This window comes from Oncorhynchus gorbuscha, linkage group LG02, assembly GCF_021184085.1.
Source record: "Oncorhynchus gorbuscha isolate QuinsamMale2020 ecotype Even-year linkage group LG02, OgorEven_v1.0, whole genome shotgun sequence".
Taxonomy (NCBI): domain Eukaryota; kingdom Metazoa; phylum Chordata; class Actinopteri; order Salmoniformes; family Salmonidae; genus Oncorhynchus; species Oncorhynchus gorbuscha.
The window spans coordinates 81,935,675-81,958,581 of NC_060174.1; the positions used below are offsets into that span (position 1 = coordinate 81,935,675).

Below are 22,907 nucleotides of genomic sequence, written 5' to 3' on the forward strand. Positions count from 1 at the left end.
TGTGTAAGCGTGTGTGTGTAAGCGTGTGTGTGTAAGCGTGTGTGTGTGTGTAAGTGTGTGTGTGTAAGCGCGTGTGTGTGTAAGCGTGTGTGTGTAAGCGCGTGTGTGTGTAAGCGTGTGTGTGTAAGCGTGTGTGTGTGTGTGTGTGTGTGTGTGTGTAAGCGTGTGTGTGTGTAAGCGTGTGTGTGTGCGTGTGTGTGTAAGCGTGTGTGTGTGTAAGCGTGTGTGTGTGTGTGTGTGTGTGTGTGTGTGTGTGTGTGTGTGTGTGTGTGTGTGTGTGTGTGTGTGTGTGTGTGTGTGTGTGTGTGTGTGTGTGTGTGTGTGTGTGTGTGTGTGTGTGTGTGTAAGCGTGTGTGTGTAAGCGTGTGTGTGTAAGTGTGTGTGTGTGTGTGTGTGTGTGTGTGTGTGTGTGTGTGTGTGTGTGTGTGTGTGTGTGTGTGTGTGTGTGTGTGTGTGTGTGTGTGTGTGTGTGTGTGTGTGTGTGTGTGTGTGTAAGCGTGTGTGTGTGTAAGCGTGCATGCGTGTGCATCGGAAGGGATGGGCAAGAGTTACAAAATACAATTACAAAATCAAATTACAAGATATCATTGAGATCAATGTATCAAAATAAACGACTAAAATACTTATGTTTTAAAATCTATTTAATTAAAATAGATGTATATTATATTTTAAAATACTAAAATACATTTGCAAGTAGCCGGCATGAACAGCAACAACGTCCTCAGTAACGGTTACAAACTTTTAAATTGCTATGACTGTGATATGTTTTTGTTAATCGACAGTACCTTAGCTGAATGCACTGACTGTAAGTCACTCTCGATAAAAGTGTTTGCTAAATTACCTAAATGTATATGTGAAAATAAACATACCAAAAAGAACTACAAAGCTCCCAAGTGGCACAGCAGTCTATGGCACTGCATCTCAGTGCTAGAGGCATCACTACAGACCCTGGTTTGATTCCAGGATGCATCACAACTGGCAGTGATTGGGGGTCCCATTGGGTGGTGCACAATGGTAGGCCGTCATTGTAAATAATAATTTATTCTTAACTGACTTGCCTAGTTAAAAAAAGGTGCTTTTTTTTAAGCACACTGGGTATTACTAATGCCATTTTTTCGGGTCGAAGCTCATTATAGTAATACTCAACATGCTTTGCAATTGTTAATTTTTACATACCGTACCAGTCAAAAGTTTAAACACACCTACTCGTTCAAGGGTTTTTCTTTATTTTACTATTTTCTACATTGTGAGGTCGCAAAAACCATCAAGCACTATAATTAAACGCACTCATGAGGATCGCCACAAGAGAGGAAGATCCAGAGTTTCCTCTGCTGCAGAGGATAGGTTCATTAGAGTTAACTGCAACTCAGATTGCATTCCAAATAAATGCTTCACAGAGTTCAAGGAACAGACACATCTCAACATCAACTGTTCAGAGGAGACTGAGTGAATCAGGCCTTCATGGACTAATTGCTGCAAAGAAACCAGTACTAAAGGACATCAATAATAAGAAGAGACTTGCTTGGGCCAAGAAACACGAGCAATGGACATTAGACTGGTGGAAATGTGTCCTTTGGTCTGATGAGTCCAAATTTGAGATTTTTGGTTCCAACCGCTGTGTCTTTGTGAGACGCAGAGTAGGTGAACGGATGATCTCAGCATGTGTAGTTCCCACCGTGAAGCATGGAGGAGGAGGTGTGATGGTGTGGGGGTGCCATTCTATCTGATTTGCGCTTAGTGGGACTATTATATGATTTTCAACAGGACAATGAACCAACACACTTCCAGGTCCTCATGAGAGCCAGTTTAGCCAATCATAGTGCTTAATGGTTTTGTGACTGCACTTGAAGAAACTTTCAAACTTCTTGATATTTTCAGAATTGACTGACCTTCATGTCGTAAAGTAATGATGGACTGTCATTTCTCTTTGCTTATTTGAGCTGTTCTTGCCATAATATGGACTTGGTCTTTCACCAAATAGGACTATCTTCTGGTTACCACCCCTACCTTGTCACAACACAACTGATTGGCTTAAACGCATTAAGAAGGAAATAATTGAAATGACTTCCTGGTGACTACCTCATAAAACTGGTTGAGAGAATGCCATAGTGTTCAAAGCTGTTATCAAGGCAAATGGTGACAATTTTGAAGAATCTGAAATATAAAATATATTTTATATATTTGTTTAACAGTATTTAATAGTTTTGATGTCTTCACTATTATTCTACAGTTTAGGAAATAGTAAAAATTAAGAAAAACCCTTGAATGGGTAGGTGTGTCCAAACTTTTGACTGTTACTTTATACAGTACCTTTACATTTAGTTAATTTAGCAGACACTCTTGTCACACCATATTGCCATCAGACCTCTGATACCAATGCAGAGTGAAAGGGGGCCACAAAATTGTATTTTGTATATTGTATTTTGAAAATACATATTTCAGCTCTGAAAAGTATCTTGTTACAAAATACACTGGAGTGTAGTTCAGCCAAGTGTAATACAAATTACAAAATTCTCAAAAGTAATTGAAATACATATTTCAAATAAATACTGCCCATCTCTGTGCATGGGGGGAATGGAGAGGGGGGGGGGGTCTTAACCCAAATTTGATACTATTTACTTCTCAGTTCACACTGGAGGAGGGTGTTCACAAATTACATGCAGACTTTCTGCATCAAGTGTCAGCCCGGCAAGAGGAACTTCTCACTTTCCTTAGAGCGCTCCGTCTCTCTGGTGGACTTGGTGAACGGACTGAATGACTAACTCGCAGGGGCTTTTTCACCCTGATGGATCCAGAGAGGAGTGAGTGACTAGCAGAGGTGCGGAGGTTTTTCAGGGAGAGAACAGGACACATGGAATATGGCTCATATTGGCAAAACCCCACTGCGGAGGTCCTTCAGTGAGCACGTTAAAGTCTCTACCAACAAGGCTTGGGATGTATTCTGGAAGAGTGCTAGGGAGAAAAGGCTTTGGGGTAAGTACTGGACTCTTTCTCACACATTGACCAAGTGTTTGAAGTGTGTGACCGTCTGTTAACTTGTTGACTCAAACTTTGTGTAGTAAATGATTTACTGGCTTGACTGTTGTGTTTACAAATCCATCAATAATTGCATTGATGTGACATTTGTCTCTCTCACACTGTCTAGCCCATAAATCACTTACCAAATCATTTCACTTTCACCAAAACTGACACTCCGCTCACCTCACAGCTGTATCATGTTAAACCTCTCACCGTTTCAAGCTACATCTCCAGTCCTACATACCAGAGAGTTATTTTCCCATGACTGCGTGTCTATCAAAACCAGAGGAGGCTGGTGGAAGGAGCTATAGGAGGATGGGCTCATTGTAATGGCTGGAATGGAATAAATGGAACAGCATCAGACACATCAAACATATGGAAACCACATGTTTGACTCCATTACATTTAATCCATTCCAGCCATTACAATGAGCCCGCCCCCCTACAGTTCCTCCCACCAGCCTCCTCTGTTCAAAACACGCTCTAGATTAGAATTATGATAATGCAAAAAGTGTGTAGCTCAGTGCCCTGCAGAAGGGTCGGTTGGCCCTAGCCTCTGGTGTACTGTCAGTGGGGGGAGCTTCATGGTTCTCATACTGGAGACCTGCTGAGATTACCTTGATTCCTCTGTGGCCTTTAGGAATTTCAGGGCCCATGCATTATGAGTGTGTACCATGTGTGTCCCATTCATTATGCTTTCACACACACGTGCACGTATGGAAGTATGCACACACACACATTGCAGCACAGTCTTATGAGCTATACAATCCTTTTCAACAAATGAACACACATGCACGCGCACACACACATTCATCAAGCTGTCAGTCCAATCTGGCTCTAGAAGCTTCTGCTGTTCGGTGTCATCTCTGAGGTGTCGTTCAAAATCTGCCTCTTCGTGTGTAGCGACATCTCTGTCTTCAACTTTTAAAAATGCATCCGATTCAAAGTTGGCATCTGATGATGACAGCTGTCTCTTCAGACTTAGAGATAATACCTGGAACCAGCTGTGTGTTCATATTCATGTCCTCTCAACATGTGTGTTGGATTAATGACTCCACATAGTGACATTGGTTATTTGAGCTCACCCATTGGCTGAAGATAATTACACAATGCTAGTTAGCTCTGGCAGATCATTAAGGAACTTGGAACCAGACACTAGACGCCAGCTCTAACAGCAAAACGGCCCCCCAAGGGACGCAAGCATTCTCTCTTTCACTCTGCCTCTCACCCTCTATGTTTTTCTCTCTCACTCTGTCTCTCTCCCTCTTTCACACTCTTTCTGTCTCCCCCTCTCACTATTTCGTGCATGCATATCATGTTCTCATTCTTGCACTCATCTCTCATTTGTCTCTTTACACACACACACACACACACACACACACACACACACACACACACACACACACACACACACACACACACACACACACACACACACACACACACACACACACACACACACACACACACACACACACACACACACACACACACACACACACACACACACACACACACACACACCTCCACCACCATCCCTTCTCTCTCTTTTTCTCTGGGCCCTACAGCAGTATACATCTCACAGGGAGGATCCGCTGTCCGGAATACTTCACAAACCTGTCCTAATATTTACACCCACACTAAACGTTGTCATAACTCAGGCCAAATATGGTGTTCCATTCAAACGGTGCAACTTACATCCAAACAGTACCTCTGCCAGATGTAGTCTATAAACTCCTAATAACTTTCCAACGTCAAGCTGTAGCCCCAACCAGAGGTATGAAGACACGGTTGTGTGAGGGCCAACAGGAGAAGCACAGAGCTGGAACTTGACATTTCAGAGAACATCTCTCTGTTATTGTATCTCTCACCTTCCTCTTTTTTTCTCTCAGTCCATCTCTTTTTCTGTCTTTCTCTTTTTGATCTTCTTACTTCCTCTCAATTGACAGTTTTATCTTCAGGATCTCTCTATTTTGATCTTCAGAGCCTCTAAAGATAAAACTCCTATCTGTCTATCTATTCTATTTCACTCTATTCTTTGGGTAGCTGTCCCTCTTTTCGGTTTTTCTTTCTGTCAAACTAAGCCTCTCCTTCTTCTCTCTCTTTTTCTCTTTCCTTTCCTTCGGTCCTCTGAACGGAAGCATAGAGCAGATTGCCAGTGTATAGTATCTATGGCAGGCTCCAGATCTCCAGTCCTCTCCCTCTCTCTAAGCTGCCTGCTTGCCTGCCCGGGTCTCATCAGCAGTATTACCTCACTCTGGAGCACCAGGGCCATGTGCTCTGCTCTCCTCTCTGCCTGTCACTGCCACACTATGCTCAAATGACAGACTCAGGGGGGTGCTGTATTGAGTGTGTGTGTACACATGGATGTGATCTTGCATATCAGTGTGTGTTCACAATGGAGTACTGTAGTGTGTTTGGGGGATGGGGGAGAAGTGTAGGGCCTAAGGTGTGTAGTGTATAGGAGAAAGAGGAAGGAGTGGTAGTGTGTATGAGGGGATCTGAGGAGTCCTATTCTGATGCAGAGCAGGTCTGTGTGAGCTGTAAGATTACAGTGAGAAAGCCTTACCAGATGTGGCAATGCAGAAAGAAACTGCTGGAAAGAAGTAAAGGAAGTGGCATCGTACTAGAGGTTTCTCTTGGCTTTAACAACAGCATGTGAAAAATCAATTACCTGTTTAGAGATAGTTTCTCCACTACACACCTTCTTCTGGATGCCATGAATATTCAACCTAATAATTTTATCAGATATAGTTTGATTCCAATATATTTGAGCTGGATAAAATGTCTCCTCTTCAAAATACTTCAAAAAATATCTGTCATGAGTATTTTCGCAGATGAAAATGATACATCTCTTCAGACTATTCCAAAAGAACATCTCCGAAATCTTAGGTTAGGAACTTAAAGCTATTCTGATTTTAGCTATTCTGATTTTTTGCATACTGATTATATCCTCTGTAATTTTTTACATTTTTATTAGGATCCCCATCAGCTAATGCTGTAACGCTAGCTAATCTTCCTAGGGTCCCAATACCAATTAACAAGACATTACAAACAACCACAAATCAAGACTTCACAAACATTCAACAAATAAAATACCTGACAGGAAACACATTTAACATTCAGTTGATGCTTTCTATTTTCTATCCAGTCATATGGTCTATTGCATTAAATGTTGTTGAATTTTTTTTTTTGAACTTTTTGCCTGAGAAATATGGATTGGTAAAGAGTTCCATTCAGCTATGGCTCTATATAAAACTGTAGATTTAAGGCGATTTGCCCTTGGCTTGGGTTGTCCTAGCTGCCCTGAATTTGCCTGTCTGGTTTGGTGGTTATGCGTGTTGCTAGTATGTACTAACTGGCCTGATAAATACTGTGTTTTTAAACAAATATAACATTCCTAAAGAATATCAGAAGACTGGATAGTAATTTGTTTTCAAGTGAAGCCATGAGAAATTCTGATGCATTTGGATAATATTCATATGCATAGAGCAACGAAGAGCTATTCAGGCAGCCCTGTTTTGAGCCATTTGGAGATTTTTTATATCTTTCTTTGCTGCAGATGACCATATAACTGGACATTACTCTAAGTGTGATAGGACCAGGGATTGACCATATAACTGGACATTACTCTAAGTGTGATAGGACCAGGGATTGACCATATAACTGGACAGTACTCTAAGTGTGATAGGACCAGGGATTGACCATATAACTGGACATTACTCTAAGTGTGATAGGACCAGGGATTGACCATATAACTGGACATTACTCTAAGTGTGATAGGACCAGGGATTGACCATATAACTGGACATTACTCTAAGTGTGATAGGACCAGGGATTGACCATATAACTGGACATTACTCTAAGTGTGATAGGACCAGGGATTGACCATATAACTGGACATTACTCTAAGTGTGATAGGACCAGGGATTGACCATATAACTGGACATTACTCTAAGTGTGATAGGACCAGGGATTGACCATATAACTGGACATTACTCTAAGTGTGATAGGACCAGGGATTGACCATATAACTGAACAGTACTCTAAGGACCAGGGATTGTGTGATAGGACCAGGGATTGACCATATAACTGGACAGAACTCTAAGTGTGATAGGACCAGGGATTGACCATATAACTGGACAGTACTCTAAGTGTGATAGGACCAGGGATTGACCATATAACTGGACAGTACTCTAAGTGTGATAGGACCAGGGATTGACCATATAACTGGACAGTACTCTAAGTGTGACAGGACCAGGGATTGACCATATAACTGGACATTACTCTAAGTGTGATAGGACCAGGGATTGACCATATAACTGGACAGTACTCTAAGTGTGATAGGACCAGGGATTTACCATGTAACTGGACAGTACTCTAAGTGTGATAGGACCAGGGATTGACCATATAACTGGACAGTACTCTAAGTGTGATAGGACCAGGGATTGACCATATAACTGGACAGAACTCTAAGTGTGATAGGACCAGGGATTGACCATATAACTGGACAGTACTCTATGTGTGATAGGACCAGGGATTGAATCACCTGATTCAGTGTGCTAGATGTTGCATACTCTGAACATTTTCTTGTAACAGCAATTCCCTTAACCATCTTAATAACAATGTTATCTATGTGTTCTGACCATGATAAAGCTGCATCCAACATGCTGCCTATTAGTTTTGTTTTTCACTTGCTCTACATGCATTCTATTCATCAACAAATTCAATTGGGGATCATCAGCAAGCATTCTCTTGAACCAAATACAATACATTTAGTTTTAGAAATGTTCAACTCTAATTTGTTCATATCAACCCACTCAGACACCATTCTTAGTTCACTGCTCAGTACATCTGTTAGCTCATTACTGTCACACCCTGGCCATAGAGAGGCTTCTTATTCTCTATTTTGGTTAGGCCAGGGTGTGACTAGGGTGGGCATTCTATGTCCTTTTTTCTATGTTTTATATTTCTATGTCTTGGCCTGGTATGGTTCTCAATCAGGGACAGCTGTCTATCATTGTTTCTGATTGAGAACCATACTTAGGTACCCTTTCCACCACCTGTTTTGTGGGAAGTTCACTTTGTAGTTGTTCAGGGTACATAGCCCAAAGCTTCACGGTTGTTTTTTTGTTCTTTGTTTTGTCGGTGTCATTTTTAAATAAAGTTCAAATGTATGCTTACCATGCTGCACCTTGGTCCAGTCCTTCAGCCAGCCATGACAGAACTTCCAACCACCAACAGACCAAGCAGCATTGTAAGGTGGACTCCTGGACATGGGAGGACGTTCTGGACGGCAAGGGAGTCTACACATGGGTGGAGATCCTGGCGGGAAGGGATCGCCTTCCATGGGAACAGGTGGAGGAAGCTAGGAGAGCAGAGGCAGCCGGAGAGAGGAACCAGCGGTATGTGGGAACACGGCTGGCAAGGAAGCCCGAGAGGCAGCCCCCCCCTTAAAATAATTGGGAGGGCACACGGGGAGTGTGGCAGAGTCAGGAAGCAGACCTGAGCCAACTCCCCGTGCTTACCGGGGCGAGCATGGGACTGGTCAGGCCTCGTGCTATGGGGTGACGCACACGGTACCGAGGCAGAGTATTCACAGGCCGGTATGCTCGGTGCCGGCGTCCCGCATTTGCCAGGGAGTCTCCCGCCTGTCCAGAGCTGCCAGAGTCTCCCGCCTGTCCGGAGCTGCCAGAGTCTCCCGCCTGTCCAGAGCTGCCAGAGCCTCCCTCCTGTCCGGAGCTGCCAGAGCCTCCCGCCTGTCCGGAGCTGCCAGAGCCTCCCACCTGTCCGGAGCTGCCAGAGCCGCAGCCCCTCAGTCCAGTGGCGCCCTCAGTCCAGTGGCGCCCTCTACGAGGGTCTTCAGTCCGGGGCCCGCTGCGAGGCCAAGACTGAGATGGACGGTTGTTTTTTTGTTCTTTGTTTTGTCGGCATCATTTTTAAATAAAGTTAAAATTTATGCTTACAATGCTGCACCTTGGTCCTTCAGCCAGCCGTGACAATTACATTCTGATGCTGCGCTATACATTGTAGAGTCATCAGCATACATGACCACTCTTGCTTTGTTCATTAAGGAAGGTAACTCATTAGAAAAGATAGAAGTGGGCTTGGGAAACTTCCTTGAGGAACACCACAATGTATATATTTACTGTTTGAAAAGCTACCATTAAAGAACACTTTGTGCCTTCTCCTGGATATATAGCTTTCCATCCAGGATAGAGCTGTAGACTTAAAACCATAACATTTGTGTTTACCTAGTAACAGCTCATGATCAATTACATCAAAAGCAGCACTGAAATCGAACTAACTTCCTGCCATCCATACTCTTTAACCAATCATCTGTCATTTGTGCTGAGGCCGTACTCTTAGAATGCCCTTCTTTGTATGCATGCTGGAAACCTGTTATCAGACCATTACATGAGAATTAATCCTTGATTTGTACAGATACACATTTTTTCCAATTTACTTAACACAGGCAGTGTTAAGGTAGTGGAATAACCTTTGACTCTTTCCAGACTTCTGGGCACACCCCATACATCAAGAAAGTTGGTATCAAGATTATCTGTACCAGGTGACTTGTCATCTGACTCTGTCATACGTTGTTGTGCCATCCATGGTTCTAGACCAGGTCCAATCCAGTGATTAGGCCCGCATATGATCCAAAACCTATCATACAGGGACACTTTCTGTATTTTGAAAGTTTTCTATCTTTAAAAATGTGATTGCTGACATGTAAAACATTTTGGGACTGTATCAACAGTGGACTAATGAAACAATGAAGTAAGGTACAGCGGAAGTTTATGCAGGATGGCTTTATAAACAAAAACGATCTACCAGACTTCAGAGAGAGCAAGTTTACTTCCTGACACAGAATGCAGTGATGTGTACTGAACCTATCGCCCGTAATAAAGCGTAGTGTGCTTTAAACTGCATCCAATGGCTTCAATACAGTAGCAGCTGTATTCATATAGACAATATCGCCATAGTCTGTAACCGGTATGAATTGCGACTGAATGATATGTTTTGACCTATTCCTATAAAATAAGTCAATTATAATTCTTAATTTTTTAACTTACTCATCAACAGGGACACGATCAATATACATGTGCATAAATCATCATATACATTTTTATGTGATTTGGAGAATAACATACAGTGAGCTCCAAAAGTATAGGGACAGTAACACATTTTTTGTACTCTGTACTCCAGCACTTTGGATTTGAAATGATACAATGCTACTATGATTACAGATAGTCCTGAATGAATCGTGAATAATGATGAGTCAGAAAGTTACAGACGCACAAATATCATACCCCCAAGACATGCTACCTCTCACCATTACAATAACAGGGGGAGGTTAGCTTTATTCTGTGGGGGGGGGGGGGGGTATGATATTTGTGCGTCTGTAACTTCCTCACTCATCATTATTCATGATTCATTCAGGACTGTCTGTAATCATGGTAGCATCCACATTAATATAAGTGTTTAAAAAAAGATTATCTTCTTATTTACAATAAAACTGACTCCAATATTATACAATACAATATTTAGCATTAATTTCTATTGGGCACAAAATAATCTGCATCCAACAATTTTGTAGAGTCACAAGCTTGATGTAATTATTGCGTGGGACCAAATGCTAAACTTTTGACTACTTTAATACACATATAAGTTAACTTTTTCTAAAAGTTTTGGTCACCTAAAATGTCTTAATTCCTATGTCTTAAAAGTGCTGTAATTTCTAAACGGTTCATGGATTAATATACTCTCAAATTAAAGCTGACATTTTTATTTAACTAAGCAAGTCAGTTAAGAACAAATTCTTATTTACAATGACAGCCTACCGGGGAACAGTGGCAGAACGACAGATTTTCACCTTTTTAGCTCTGGGATTCGATCTAGCAAACTTTCAGTTACTAGCCCAATGCTCTAACCACTAGGCTATCTGCCATCCCAAATGCTGCACTTTAACCTCATAGTCAGTGTATCAGGGGGTGTGAGAGAGTGTGAGAGGGTGTGTGTGAGAGAGAAAGAGGGAGGTTACATTGAATGAGTTACAGGACAAAATAAAAACTCTCCAACCCAAAAAGGCCTGTGGTGTTGATGGTATCCTCAATGAAATGATCAAATATACAGACAACAAATTCCAATTGGCTATACTAAAACTCTTTATCATCATCCTTAGCTCTGGCATCTTCCCCAATATTTGGAACCAAGGACTGAGTACCCCAATCCACAAAAGTGGAGACAAATTTGACCCCAATAACTACCGTGGAATATGTGTCAACAGTAACCTTGGGAAAATCCTCTGCATTATCATTAACAGCAGACTCGTACATTTCCTCAATGAAAACAATGTACTGAGCAAATGTCAAATTGCCTTTTTACCAAATTACCGTACAACAGACCATGTATTCATCCTGCACATCCTAATTGACAACCAAACAAACCAAAACAAAGGCAAAGTCTTCTGATGCTTTGTTGATTTCAAAAAGGCCTTCGATTCAATTTGGCATGAGGGTCTGCTATACAAACTGATGGAAAGTAGTGTTGGGGGTAAAACAAACAACATTATCAAATCCATGTACACAAGTGTGCGGTTAAAATTGGCAAAAAACACACACATTTCTTCACACGGGGTCGTGGGGTGAGACAGGGATGCAGCTTAAGCCCCACCCTCTTCAACATATATATCAACGAATTGGCGCAGGCACTAGAAAAGTCTGCAGCACCCGGCCTCACCCTACTAGAATCCGAAGTCAAATGTCTGCTGTTTGCTGATGATCTGGTGTTTCTGTCACCAACCAAGGAGGGCCTACAGCAGCACCCAGATCTTATGCACAGATTCTGTCAGACCTGGGCCCTAACAGTAAATCTCAGTAAGACCAAAATAATGGTGTTACAAAAAAGGTCTAGTCACCAGGACCACAAATACAAATTCCATCTAGACACTATTGCCCTAGAGCACACAAAAAAACTATACATACCTTGGCCTAAACATCAGCGCCACAGGTAACTTCCACAAAGCTGTGAACGATCTGAGAGACAAGGCAAGAAGGGCATTCTATGCCATCAAAAGGAACATAAATTTCAACATACCAATTAGGATTTGTCTAAAAATACTTGAATCAGTCATAGAGCCCATTGCCCTTTATGGTTGTGAGGTCTGAGGTCCGCTCAACAACCAAGACTTCACAAAATGGGACAAACACCAAATTGAGACTCTGCACGCAGAATTCTGCAAAAAATATCCTCTGTGTACAACGTAGAACACCAAATAATGCATGCAGAGCAGAATGATAAGAGCGTCTGCTATATGACTTAAATGTAAATGTAAATGTAATTGGGCCGATACCCACTAATTATCAAAATCCAGAAAAGAGCCGTTAAATTCTATAACCACTTAAAAGGAAGCGATTCCCAAACCTTCCACAACAAAGCCATCACCTACAGAGAGATGAACCTGGAGAAGAGTCCCCTAAGCAAGCTGGTCCTGGGGCTCTGTTCACAAACACAAACACACCCCACAGAGCCGCAGGACAGCAGCACAATTAAACCCAACCAAATCATGAGAAAACAAAAAGATAATAACTTGACACATTGGAAAGAATTAACAAAAAAACAGAGCAAACTAGAATGCTATTTGGCCCTACACAGAGAGTACACAGCGGCAGAATACCTGACCAAAATTAAGGAAAGCTTTGACTATGTACAGACTCAGTGAGCATAGCATTACTATTGAGAAAGGCCGCCATAGGCAGACATGGCTCTCAAGAGAAGACAGGCTATGTGCTCACTGCCCACAAAATGAGGTGGAAACTGAGCTGCACTTCCTAACCTCCTGCCCAATGTATGACCATATTAGAGAGATATATTTCCCTCAGATTACACAGATCCACAAAGAATTCGAAAACAAATCCAATTTTGATAAACTCCCATATCTACTGGGTGAAATTCCACAGTGTGCCATCACAGCAGCAATATTTGTGACCTGTTGCCACGAGAAAAGGGCAACCAGTGAAGAACACACACCATTGTAAATATAACCCATAGAGAAAGAGAGAAAGAGAAAGAGAGAAAGAGAGAGAAAGAGAGAGAGAGAAAGGGAGAGAGAGAGAGAGAGAGAGAGAGAGAGAGAGAGAGAGAGAGAGAGAGAGAGAGAGAGAGAGAGAGAGAGAGAGAGAGAGAGAGAGAGAGAGAGAGAGAGAGAGAGAGAGAGAGAGAGAGAGAGAGAGAGAGAGAGAGAGAGAGAGAGAGAGAGAGAGAAAGAGAAAGAGAAAGAGAAAGAGAAAGAGAGAGAATAAGGTGAACATTTGAGGATGGAAAGTCAGCAACGCAAGCAGCAGTTCATGGCATTTCTCTCCACTCAGTATTTCACTCATTATTCCACTCACTATTCCACTCACTATTCCACTCACTATTCCACTCACTATTCCACTCACTATTCCACTCAGTATTCTGCATTGTATCTGACTTTGTGGGAGTGGGCTAGTTGGCAAGCCATTCCTGTTGTTGAAGAACCCTGTCAAGTCAAGTGTCCCGCCTGCGTCAAAGCGCCAAAAGCCTCATGGCTCTAAAAGGATCCCGTTTACAGCCAGCCTGCCTGCTGTACTGTAGATCAGCAGGGAGAGGTGGAGAGATGATGCAGGGATGGACACAGCGACAGAGAGGTGTAGGAGTACAGAGGCTCCTCTTCATCCCAGGCCAACACACACTGAAGTATGGCTGCCAGGAGGAGATGGAGACACACTGGGAAAATAACACACGTGGGCCAACACACACAGACACATGACACAGAGACAATGCTTCCCTCACCTCCGATGAACTCTCTTTCTCCACTGGTGTCATTGCAGTGTGTAGCAGTGGAGACTGGTGGGAGGATGTATAGGAGGAAGGGCTCATTGTAATGGCTGGAATGGAATCAATGGAATGGAGCCAAACGTGTGGTTTCCATTCAACGTGTTTGATGCCGTTCCATTAATTCCTATCCAGCCATTACAATGAGCCCATCCTCCTATGGCTCCTCCCACCAGCCTCCTCTGGTGTGGAGACAATAAGCAGATGCCCCGGGGGTAGAGAGATTCTTCTCATACTTCATTGGCCTTAGGTAAAAATACTAATGAGCAGACATAAGTTAATGGGACTCAGACATACTCTAGTGGATAAGTCATCCTCATCATTCCTGTGGGATTTCTCTCTCTCTTCCATCCTCGTAACACTGGGTTTGAAGAACAAATAAGTTTGATGCACTTAGTCCGTGGGTCTGTTTGTGTTTGTCCCACCTGCAGGGTCAGAGAGGAAACAAACATAGCTAAATAATGAGATAGCTAGCTAGCTGCTGAAGGACATCAAACAAATGGCATGCTGGGTAATGTGTTTGTTATTCATTGGGAGGACCAGCTCAATCTTGTGTGATTGGGATCATGGAAGAGAGAAAGAAAGGCACTGAAAAGTCTTGGCTCATTTAGGACAAAATAGTATTTTCTCTTCCCTCTCCAATTGTACCACTGAAGTTATCCATCTTCTCGTTAACTTTTTCCAAAAGTATTTCTTTAGTTATCCACCCATATCTATGATTCTTCCAAAGCTTTGTCTTCTCACCTCTGCACTCCCTGTTCTTTATTCAAAACAACCCCATCACATATCCAAACCCCTCCCTCCCTCGCACCATCACAGACAAATAGATTGATTAGTTAGCTGGTTGGGTGCCTCATTTTTCCCTGATTGATTAATGGAGGGTGGAAAAGTGTAGGATCGAAGGCTGTGTGCTGTTCTGGACTCCGTGAACACTCGTATTGTCCCGGGCTTTGAAGAGAAGGTCGATACTAGGCCCTCTCAGCCATGGCAGGCCCAGCCACTGCCAGACACATTGTTGGAGGCATTACTATGCAAATTATTTGGTCTGGTCACTTTGCCTCACTCATTACGCCTGATTGATAACCCCAGTCCTGGGATTCTTCTCTCTTTGGCACAGCTCTCTGGTGGCCAACTATTGGACACACTGTTTGAAGGTGTAATTTATCCAAGGATACATTTGTCTGCTTAAACTGAACTAACAAACATCATTATATGAATGACCTCCTATTACTCAGGCCTGATGAGACTTAGTCAGTTAGGTAGTAATGTGTGTCTAGTCCTTGACTTGAACTTTTACATTATGGGACGTTTTGATGGAATAATGCACTGTTAAAACTTCTCAAGGCTAGGGGGCAGTATTCGGAAGTTCGGATGACTGACGTGCCCAAAGTAAACTGCCTGTACCTCAGAATATGTATATAATTGGTTGGTAGCATTGGATAGAAAACACTCTGGAGTGTCTAAAACTGTTGTTGTTGTTGAGGTCACTACCCACTCAAATGCTTGTCTATGGGATATTCAAAGGAATTCCTCCCAGATTGCAGTTCCTATGGCTTCCACTAGATATCAACAGTCTTTAGAAAGGGTTTCAGGCTTGTTTTTTGAAAAATAAGGTAGTAATTATAGTTTTTCAAGGTGGCTCTCATTTTGGACTGTAGTCTTGAGGCGCGTGAGGATGAGGGCGCGCACTTCGTTATTTATCTCCGATATTGAACATACAACATTCCGTCTTAACTTTTATCATTTATTTACATATTAGGATACCTGAGAATTGATTAGAAATGTTGTTTGACTTGTTTGGACGAAGCCCTGAGGACGAGGAGCGGGCGGCGAAGGTGGAATTCACGGATGATATTTGGGATCCAGAATGTCCTCCACCGGAAACCAACACCGCTCCTCTGGGCCAGATACTGGAGCCAACCCCCATGATGTCAGGAGTCCATTAGAGATCTGAAGGCATAGACCGGACCCCCTCGATGTCCGGAGGGGTGGAGGGGTGTCGTGGGGGACAGCATCAGCTAAGGGCCTAGGAACCACCGGCCTGAGAAGGGAGACATGAAAAGAAGATGAGATACGGTAGTCACTGGGAAGCTGTAAGCTATACGTCGCCTCGTTGACCCTCCTGAGAACCTTGAATGGCCCCACAAACCGGGGGCTCAGCTTCTTGCAGGGCAGGCGGAGTGGGAGGTACCTGGTAGAATGCCAGACACAATCCCCAGGGTGGTAAACTGGGGTTTCACTGCGGTGGCAGTCTGCCTGCTCCTTTTGACGGTAGACGGCGCACTGGAGTCTCAGGTGAGCATCGCTCCGCACTTCTGCACGCCTGAACCACTCATCAACTGCAGGAGCTTCAGGTCTGGCCTGGAGTCCACGGACACAGGGCCGACTGAAAACCCAGAACACACTGGAAGGAGGTCAACCCAGTGGAGGAGTGACGCAAGCACCCCCCCCCTTGCCGGTCCTGACAGGAACCTCCCCAGCTCATCCTGTCCACCTGCCCATTGGACTGAGGCCTACACTCGGAAGTGAGGCTGATCGTGACCCAGAGCTTCTCCATAAAGGCTCTCCATACCTGTGATGTGAATTGGGGGCCACGGTCGGAGATGATGTCCTCCGGAAGTCCATAATGCCAGAAAATCTGCTGTAGTAGTGCCTCAGCAACCTGGAGAGCAGTAGGGAGACCAGAAAAAGGGCTTAAAACGACAGGATTTTAAAAATCTTTCCACAACCACCAAAATGGTGGTGAAACTGTCAGAGGGGAGATCAGTAACAAAGTCACTGGATAGATGGGGCAAGGGAAGCTGAGACACGGGAAGGGGAAGGAGTTTCCCTGTTGGAGCGTTCTGGGGGGGATTTGGTTTGGGCACGTATGGAACAGTAGTTGACGTAACAAGTGACGTCCTGCGCCAAGGTGGGCCACCAGTACTTCTCAGTGACCAGACATCGTGCTAACGCAGTTTTCCATTCATCCCCCTCCTGGATCCAAATGAGATTGTATGCACTCCGCAGTCCAGTTTGGTAACGAACTGGGCCCCCTGAGCTATTCTATGGCTGCCGGCACCAACGGGAGAGGGTAATGGTACTTTGTGGTGATTTCATTGAGTCCTCTGTAATCTATATATGGACGTAACCCTCCATCCTCCCTGGCCACAAAGAAGAAACCAGGTGATGCAGGAAAAGTGGATGTGTGGATAAAACCTTGTTGGAGTGCCTATTGGATGTAATCCTCCAGCCACAAACAGATGATAGATGCATCTGCACAGACCAGCAGGTCGATGGCACAGTCCCAAGGACGATGAGGAGGAAGACAGGTGGCGTGGGTCTGGGAGAATACCTCCTGCAGGTCCTGGTAAACCTCCAGGATGTTGGGCTGAAGGGCAAACATAGGACTCTCAACCGACGTGGAAACACAGGGCATGGGAAGCAGGTCCTCCGGAATTCAGGTGACCAGGCTGTGATTCTCATGCTCGACCATGAGATGGGGGTTATGGCGATGAAGCCAAGGGATGCAGAGGATGATCTTGTGAACTCATTTCTCAAAAATCATTCCTCACTCTGGGGAGCCACAAGCACAGCAGCATACAGCATGGAGCAGTAGACAGACAGTCACTGGGCCTCATCTAGCATACAGTACAGTACGCTCTGGATATATACACATTTGGTTAGGAACAGGCAGTCTTTTCAAACAGTTCTAACACTAAGAGGGCATTATCATAATTTTCACAATTTCACTGCATTATTCCAACATCATAGTTTGGAAATATACAGTGCCTTGCGAAAGTATTTGGCCCCCTTGAACTTTGCGACCTTTTGCCACATTTCAGGCTTCAAACATAAAGATATAAAACTGATTTTTTTTGTGAAGAATCAACAACAAGTGGGACACAATCATGAAGTGGAATGACATTTATTGGATATTTCAAACTTTTTTAACAAATCAAAAACTGAAAACTTGGGCCTGCAAAATTATTCAGCCCCTTTACTTTCAGTGCAGCAAACACTCTCCAGAAGTTCAGTGAGGATCTCTGAATGATCCAATGTTGACCTAAATGACTAATGATGATAAATACAATCCACCTGTGTGTAATCAAGTCTCTGTATAAATGCACCTGCACTGTGATAGTCTCAGAGGTCCGTTAAAAGCGCAGAGAGCATCATGAAGAACAAGGAACACACCAGGCAGGTCCGAGATACTGTTGTGAAGAAGTTTAAATCCGGATTTGGATACAAAAATATTTCCAAAGCTTTAAACATCCCAAGGAGCACTGTGCAAGCGATAATATTGAAATGGAAGGAGTATCAGACCACTGCAAATCTACCAAGACCTGGCCGTCCCTCTAAACTTTCAGCTCATACAAGGAGAAGACTGATCAGAGATGCAGCCAAGAGGCCCATGATCAATCTGGATGAACTGCAGAGATCTACAGCTGAGGTGGGAGACTCTGTCCATAGGACAACAATCAGTCGTATATTGCACAAATCTGGCCTTTATGGAAGAGTGGCAAGAAGAAAGCCATTTCTTAAAGATATCCATAAAAAGTGTTGTTTAAAGTTTGCCACAAGCCACCTGGGAGACACACCAAACGTGGAAGAAGGTGCTCTGGTCAAATGAAACCAAAATTGAACTTTTTGGCAACAATGCACAACGTTATGTTTGGTGTAAAAGCAACACAGCTCATCACCCTGAACACACTATCCCCACTGTCAAACATGGTGGTGGCAGCATCACGGTTTGGGCCTGCTTTTCTTCAGCAAGGACAGGGAAGATGGTTAAAATTCATGGGAAGATGGATGGAGCCAAATACAGGACCATTCTGGAAGAACACCTGATGGAGTCTGCAAAAGACCTGAGACTGGGACGGAGATTTGTCTTCCAACAAGACAATGATCCAAAACATAAAGCAAAATCTACAATGGAATGGTTCAAAAATAAACATATCCAGGTGTTAGAATGGCCAAGTCAAAGTCCAAACCTGAATCCAATCGAGAATCTGTGGAAAGAACTGAAAACTGCTGTTCACAAATGCTCTCCATCCAACCTCACTGAGCTCGAGCTGTTTTGCAAGGAGGAATGGGAAAAAATTTCAGTCTCTCGGTGTGCAAAAATGATAGAGACATACCCCAAGCGACTTACAGCTGTAATCCAGCAAAAGGTGGCGCTACAAAGTATTAACTTAAGGGGGCTGAATAATTTTGCACGCCCAATTTTTCCGTTTTTGATTTGTTAAAAAAGTTTGAAATATCCAATAAATGTCGTTCCACTTTATGATTGTGTCCCACTTGTTGTTGATTCTTCACAAAAAAATACAGTTTTATATCTTTATGTTTGAAGCCTGAAATGTGGCAAAAGGTCGCAAAGTTCAAGGGGGCCGAATACTTTCGCAAGGCACTGTACATAAAACACAGGGAAATCACATTTTTGACTGCACTGGGCCTTTAAGTAATCCTGTAGCAGTGTTGCAAAATATTTTTTTGCAATAGTTTCATATCTTGAGTCCCAAGTCATGAGTGATGATGAAATGGTTTGATGTTGCAGTGTGATACTACGATATCTATGATACCATAGTTTAGTCTGGGAACATACATAAATGACAGAAAACACAACACTAAAAGTTCCAAATACCTTATCAAACAACCTCTCAATGGCTATGTCAAAGTCTGTTGTTGAAGTAATGAAATACAGAGCACCACATGGAGCACCGCACAGAGCACCACACAGAGCAGAATAGACTCACAGTCAATGAGCCATGACAGATTTTAGAGTGGAGAGAGCAGACTGAAGTTTCAAGGTGAGTAGGGGTTTATAGAGCTCATTCCACATCATAATTTCTATTATAGTTAACATGACCCTAGAGAAGACTCATTCCTCACTCTGGGGAGCCACAAGCACAGAAGCGTGCAGCATGGAGCAGTAGACAGACAGTCACTGGGCCTCAGCTAGCATACAGTTCAGTACGCTCTGTATATATACACATCAACAGGACTGTAGTAGAGAGTCAACAGTTTTAAGTTCCTCGACTTCCACATCACCCAGAACTTGACATAGACCAACAACACCACCACTTTTGTCAAGAGGGCGCAACAGCGTCTACTTCCTAACGCAGCTGAAGAAATTTTTCTTGCCACCCCTGGTCCTCTCCAAATACTACCGCTGCACCCTCAAGAGTGGATTGATCGGTTACATCAAGGCCTGATACGGGATTTGCTCCATCCACGAACGCAAGTTCCTCCATGGCCCGGTACATCACTGGGACCGTGCTCCCACCCATCGAGGAAGTCTACTTCAAATGGTGTCCGAGGAGGCCCACAGTATCATCAAGGACCCCACACACCCCAGCAACAAGCTGTTCACTCCCTTAACGTTGGGCAGACGGTACTGGAGTATGAGGTCTGATACCAACAGGTTCAGAGACAGTTTCTCTCTACAAGCCATCAGACTGCTAAACACTTGAACTGGACTGACCACATGCACTGACTCTCCTCATCTTAGCACAAATGCACTCACTACCTCACACAGACATACACTCATCCACACAAACACACACACACATAAAAATTCAGGCTACACACACATCACAACTGATGCTACCAGAATCTTATTATTGCTAAATACTGCACAATTGAAACATTTTCCTCCCAATCCCCTCTTCCCCAATGTACATGTAAATATGGACTTACAATTATGCCATCTTGTATTATACTTATGCTTAAATGTTTATTCTATTCTACTGAGCCATTTGCTTATGTTTGCATTCCTATCTTGTATTATTTCTTATTGTGGTTGTTGTATAGTCAAGGAACCTGCATTTGGTTGGACAGATATACCATGTGTATCCTGTACATGCAACTAATAAAACATGAAACTTGAAACTATTCACTACATCCAGGAAAGTTCTCTACCGTACAGTACAGGACAGTCTGTATCAACTACTATGGGAAATAAGGATTGATTTCCCGTACATGGTTGTTTTTTGCAGTGCTTGTATAGAATTACTTCCACACTACTGTAACATAGTTACATGCATGCAGCAGATACAGTGCACTGAAACATTTCTCCTGGCTGTTCTCCTGGTTGTTTATCAATATTGATGAGGATATTGCTACATAAATGATACAGTGCTGGCTTTATGTGCCCTTGCATCAGAGGGATGTGTTGTGCCATCCCAAGTGGTTGTACAGGCCCATGTGTGAGCCGTAGATGTTTTTACAGGTGAGGTAGGTGTGACCAGGACCAGATGTGGTCCCTGTCGGTCAGTTAACTCTGTGACATAACAAGGTTATACATTCATGTACATACTACCTCAACTAGCCTGAACAACCAGTGCTCCCGCACATTGTCTAACCAGGCTATCTGCATTGTGTCCCATTACCTGCCAACCCCTCTTTTTACGCTACTGCTACTCTCTGTTCATCATATATGCATAGTCACTTTAACCATACCCACGTGTACATACTACCTAAGCCTGACTAACAGGTGTCTGTATATAGCCTTGCTACTCTTATTTTCGAATGTCTTTTTACTGTTGTTTTATTTCTTTACTTACCCACACACACACACACACACACACACACACACACACACACACACACACACACACACACACACACACACACACACACACACACACACACACACACACACACACACACACACACACACACACACACACACACACACACACACACCTTGTTTTCGCACTATTGGTTAGAGCCTGTAAGTAAGCATTTCACTGTAAGGTCTACACGTGTTGTATTTGGCGCACGTGACAAATAAACTTTGATTTGATATACACGGATGGTCATGGATGTCTGTAGTTTCTAACAAAATGACCGGACTGAGAAAAACACTTAGACCCCTAGGTAAGTGTTACCCCCATCTTAGGGATATGTCAGGATGTCATCATAGGTATGTGGTTCCCAACCTGAAAGACGGTCACGGTCAGCTTATAACATGAACGCGATACAGCTGCTCATCTCACAAGGAAGTCAACAACAGGCCCTGAGGTTGCTTGATGATCTCAATGTAAAGTGTCTCATAGAGTCACCGTCTTCCTCAAAATTTGGGTTTTCTCAACACAGAACGAGTGGATACCTCAAGGCAATGGATTTATGGCTTCCTCTGGCAGCAGGGGGTCACAGTGCTGGAGTAACTGGGTCAAATGCAGGACAACACTTCATCCTTGGTCAAGCCCATTGAACTACATGGCCCTGTGATCTTGATTTAATACACTGACGATGGTCGTACTGCCATAAGCAAGTGAACAGAACCAAAGGTATAATTTGCACTGGGGAGACCAGATAACAGTTACTACAGCCATACCACTAAATCTCTCTTTCCCATCCCCCCTTCAACTCCTATATTTCCTCCACCTCTCCCAGGTGTCTATTTCTGAGTCTATCGATTATATGCTCCCCTCCACATATAAAGCCCTCATGTTTACATACAAGCCAGTCTTCATCCTGTCTCTATTACAAATTGGATCAGATTTTTCTTTCGTCCTTCCTCTCGGTTGGTTTATCCATGGCTCCTTCCCTTATTCTCGCCAGCACTAGATGTATATCCTGTCTACTGGTTACCCTCTTCATTGCTTTTTAGTCAGCTGTTTTCCCTGAAACACCGGCTCCTTTTGACCTGCTTATCCAGCAGGATTTGGACCTCATCTGACCCAAAAGTAATCCATCATGTCGCCGCCGAGCTTCCTTATCGCGACAAGGAGACACTGGGCCTTAAACTGGAGAGAGGGAGAGGAGAGGAGAGGAGAGAGGGATGGAGGGGGATATAGAAGGGATAGTGAGAGAGAAGGGAGAGAGAAGGGAGAGAGTGATAGAGAGTGAGAGGGAAAGAGAGAGAGAGAAGAACCAAGGAAGTGTGAGGTTTTGATATCAATATCATCAATATGGGAAGGGAGTTAGATGTACCTGATAATCTGGTGGTGGAGAGTGGTTGTTCATGAATAGCAACATGCAGGTGAGTTGAAAGAGAACATGGAAATGCAATAACGAAGGAGGAAACTTAGATGTTTAATGGGTTTG

The 22,907-nt window shown here is 43.4% G+C and overlaps 1 protein-coding gene across 1 annotated transcript in view; it reads left to right on the forward strand.

Moving 5' to 3' along the window:
* The first annotated feature begins 2,722 nt into the window (after positions 1–2,722).
* LOC124010900 (rho GTPase-activating protein 7-like) overlaps positions 2,723–22,907 on the forward strand; it is an 86,844-nt gene continuing 66,659 nt past the window's right edge. The window contains exon 1 of the mRNA XM_046323689.1: positions 2,723–2,973. Within this exon, the coding sequence (XP_046179645.1) occupies positions 2,859–2,973 (115 nt within the window). The 5' untranslated portion in view covers positions 2,723–2,858. The remainder of the gene's footprint in view (positions 2,974–22,907) is intronic.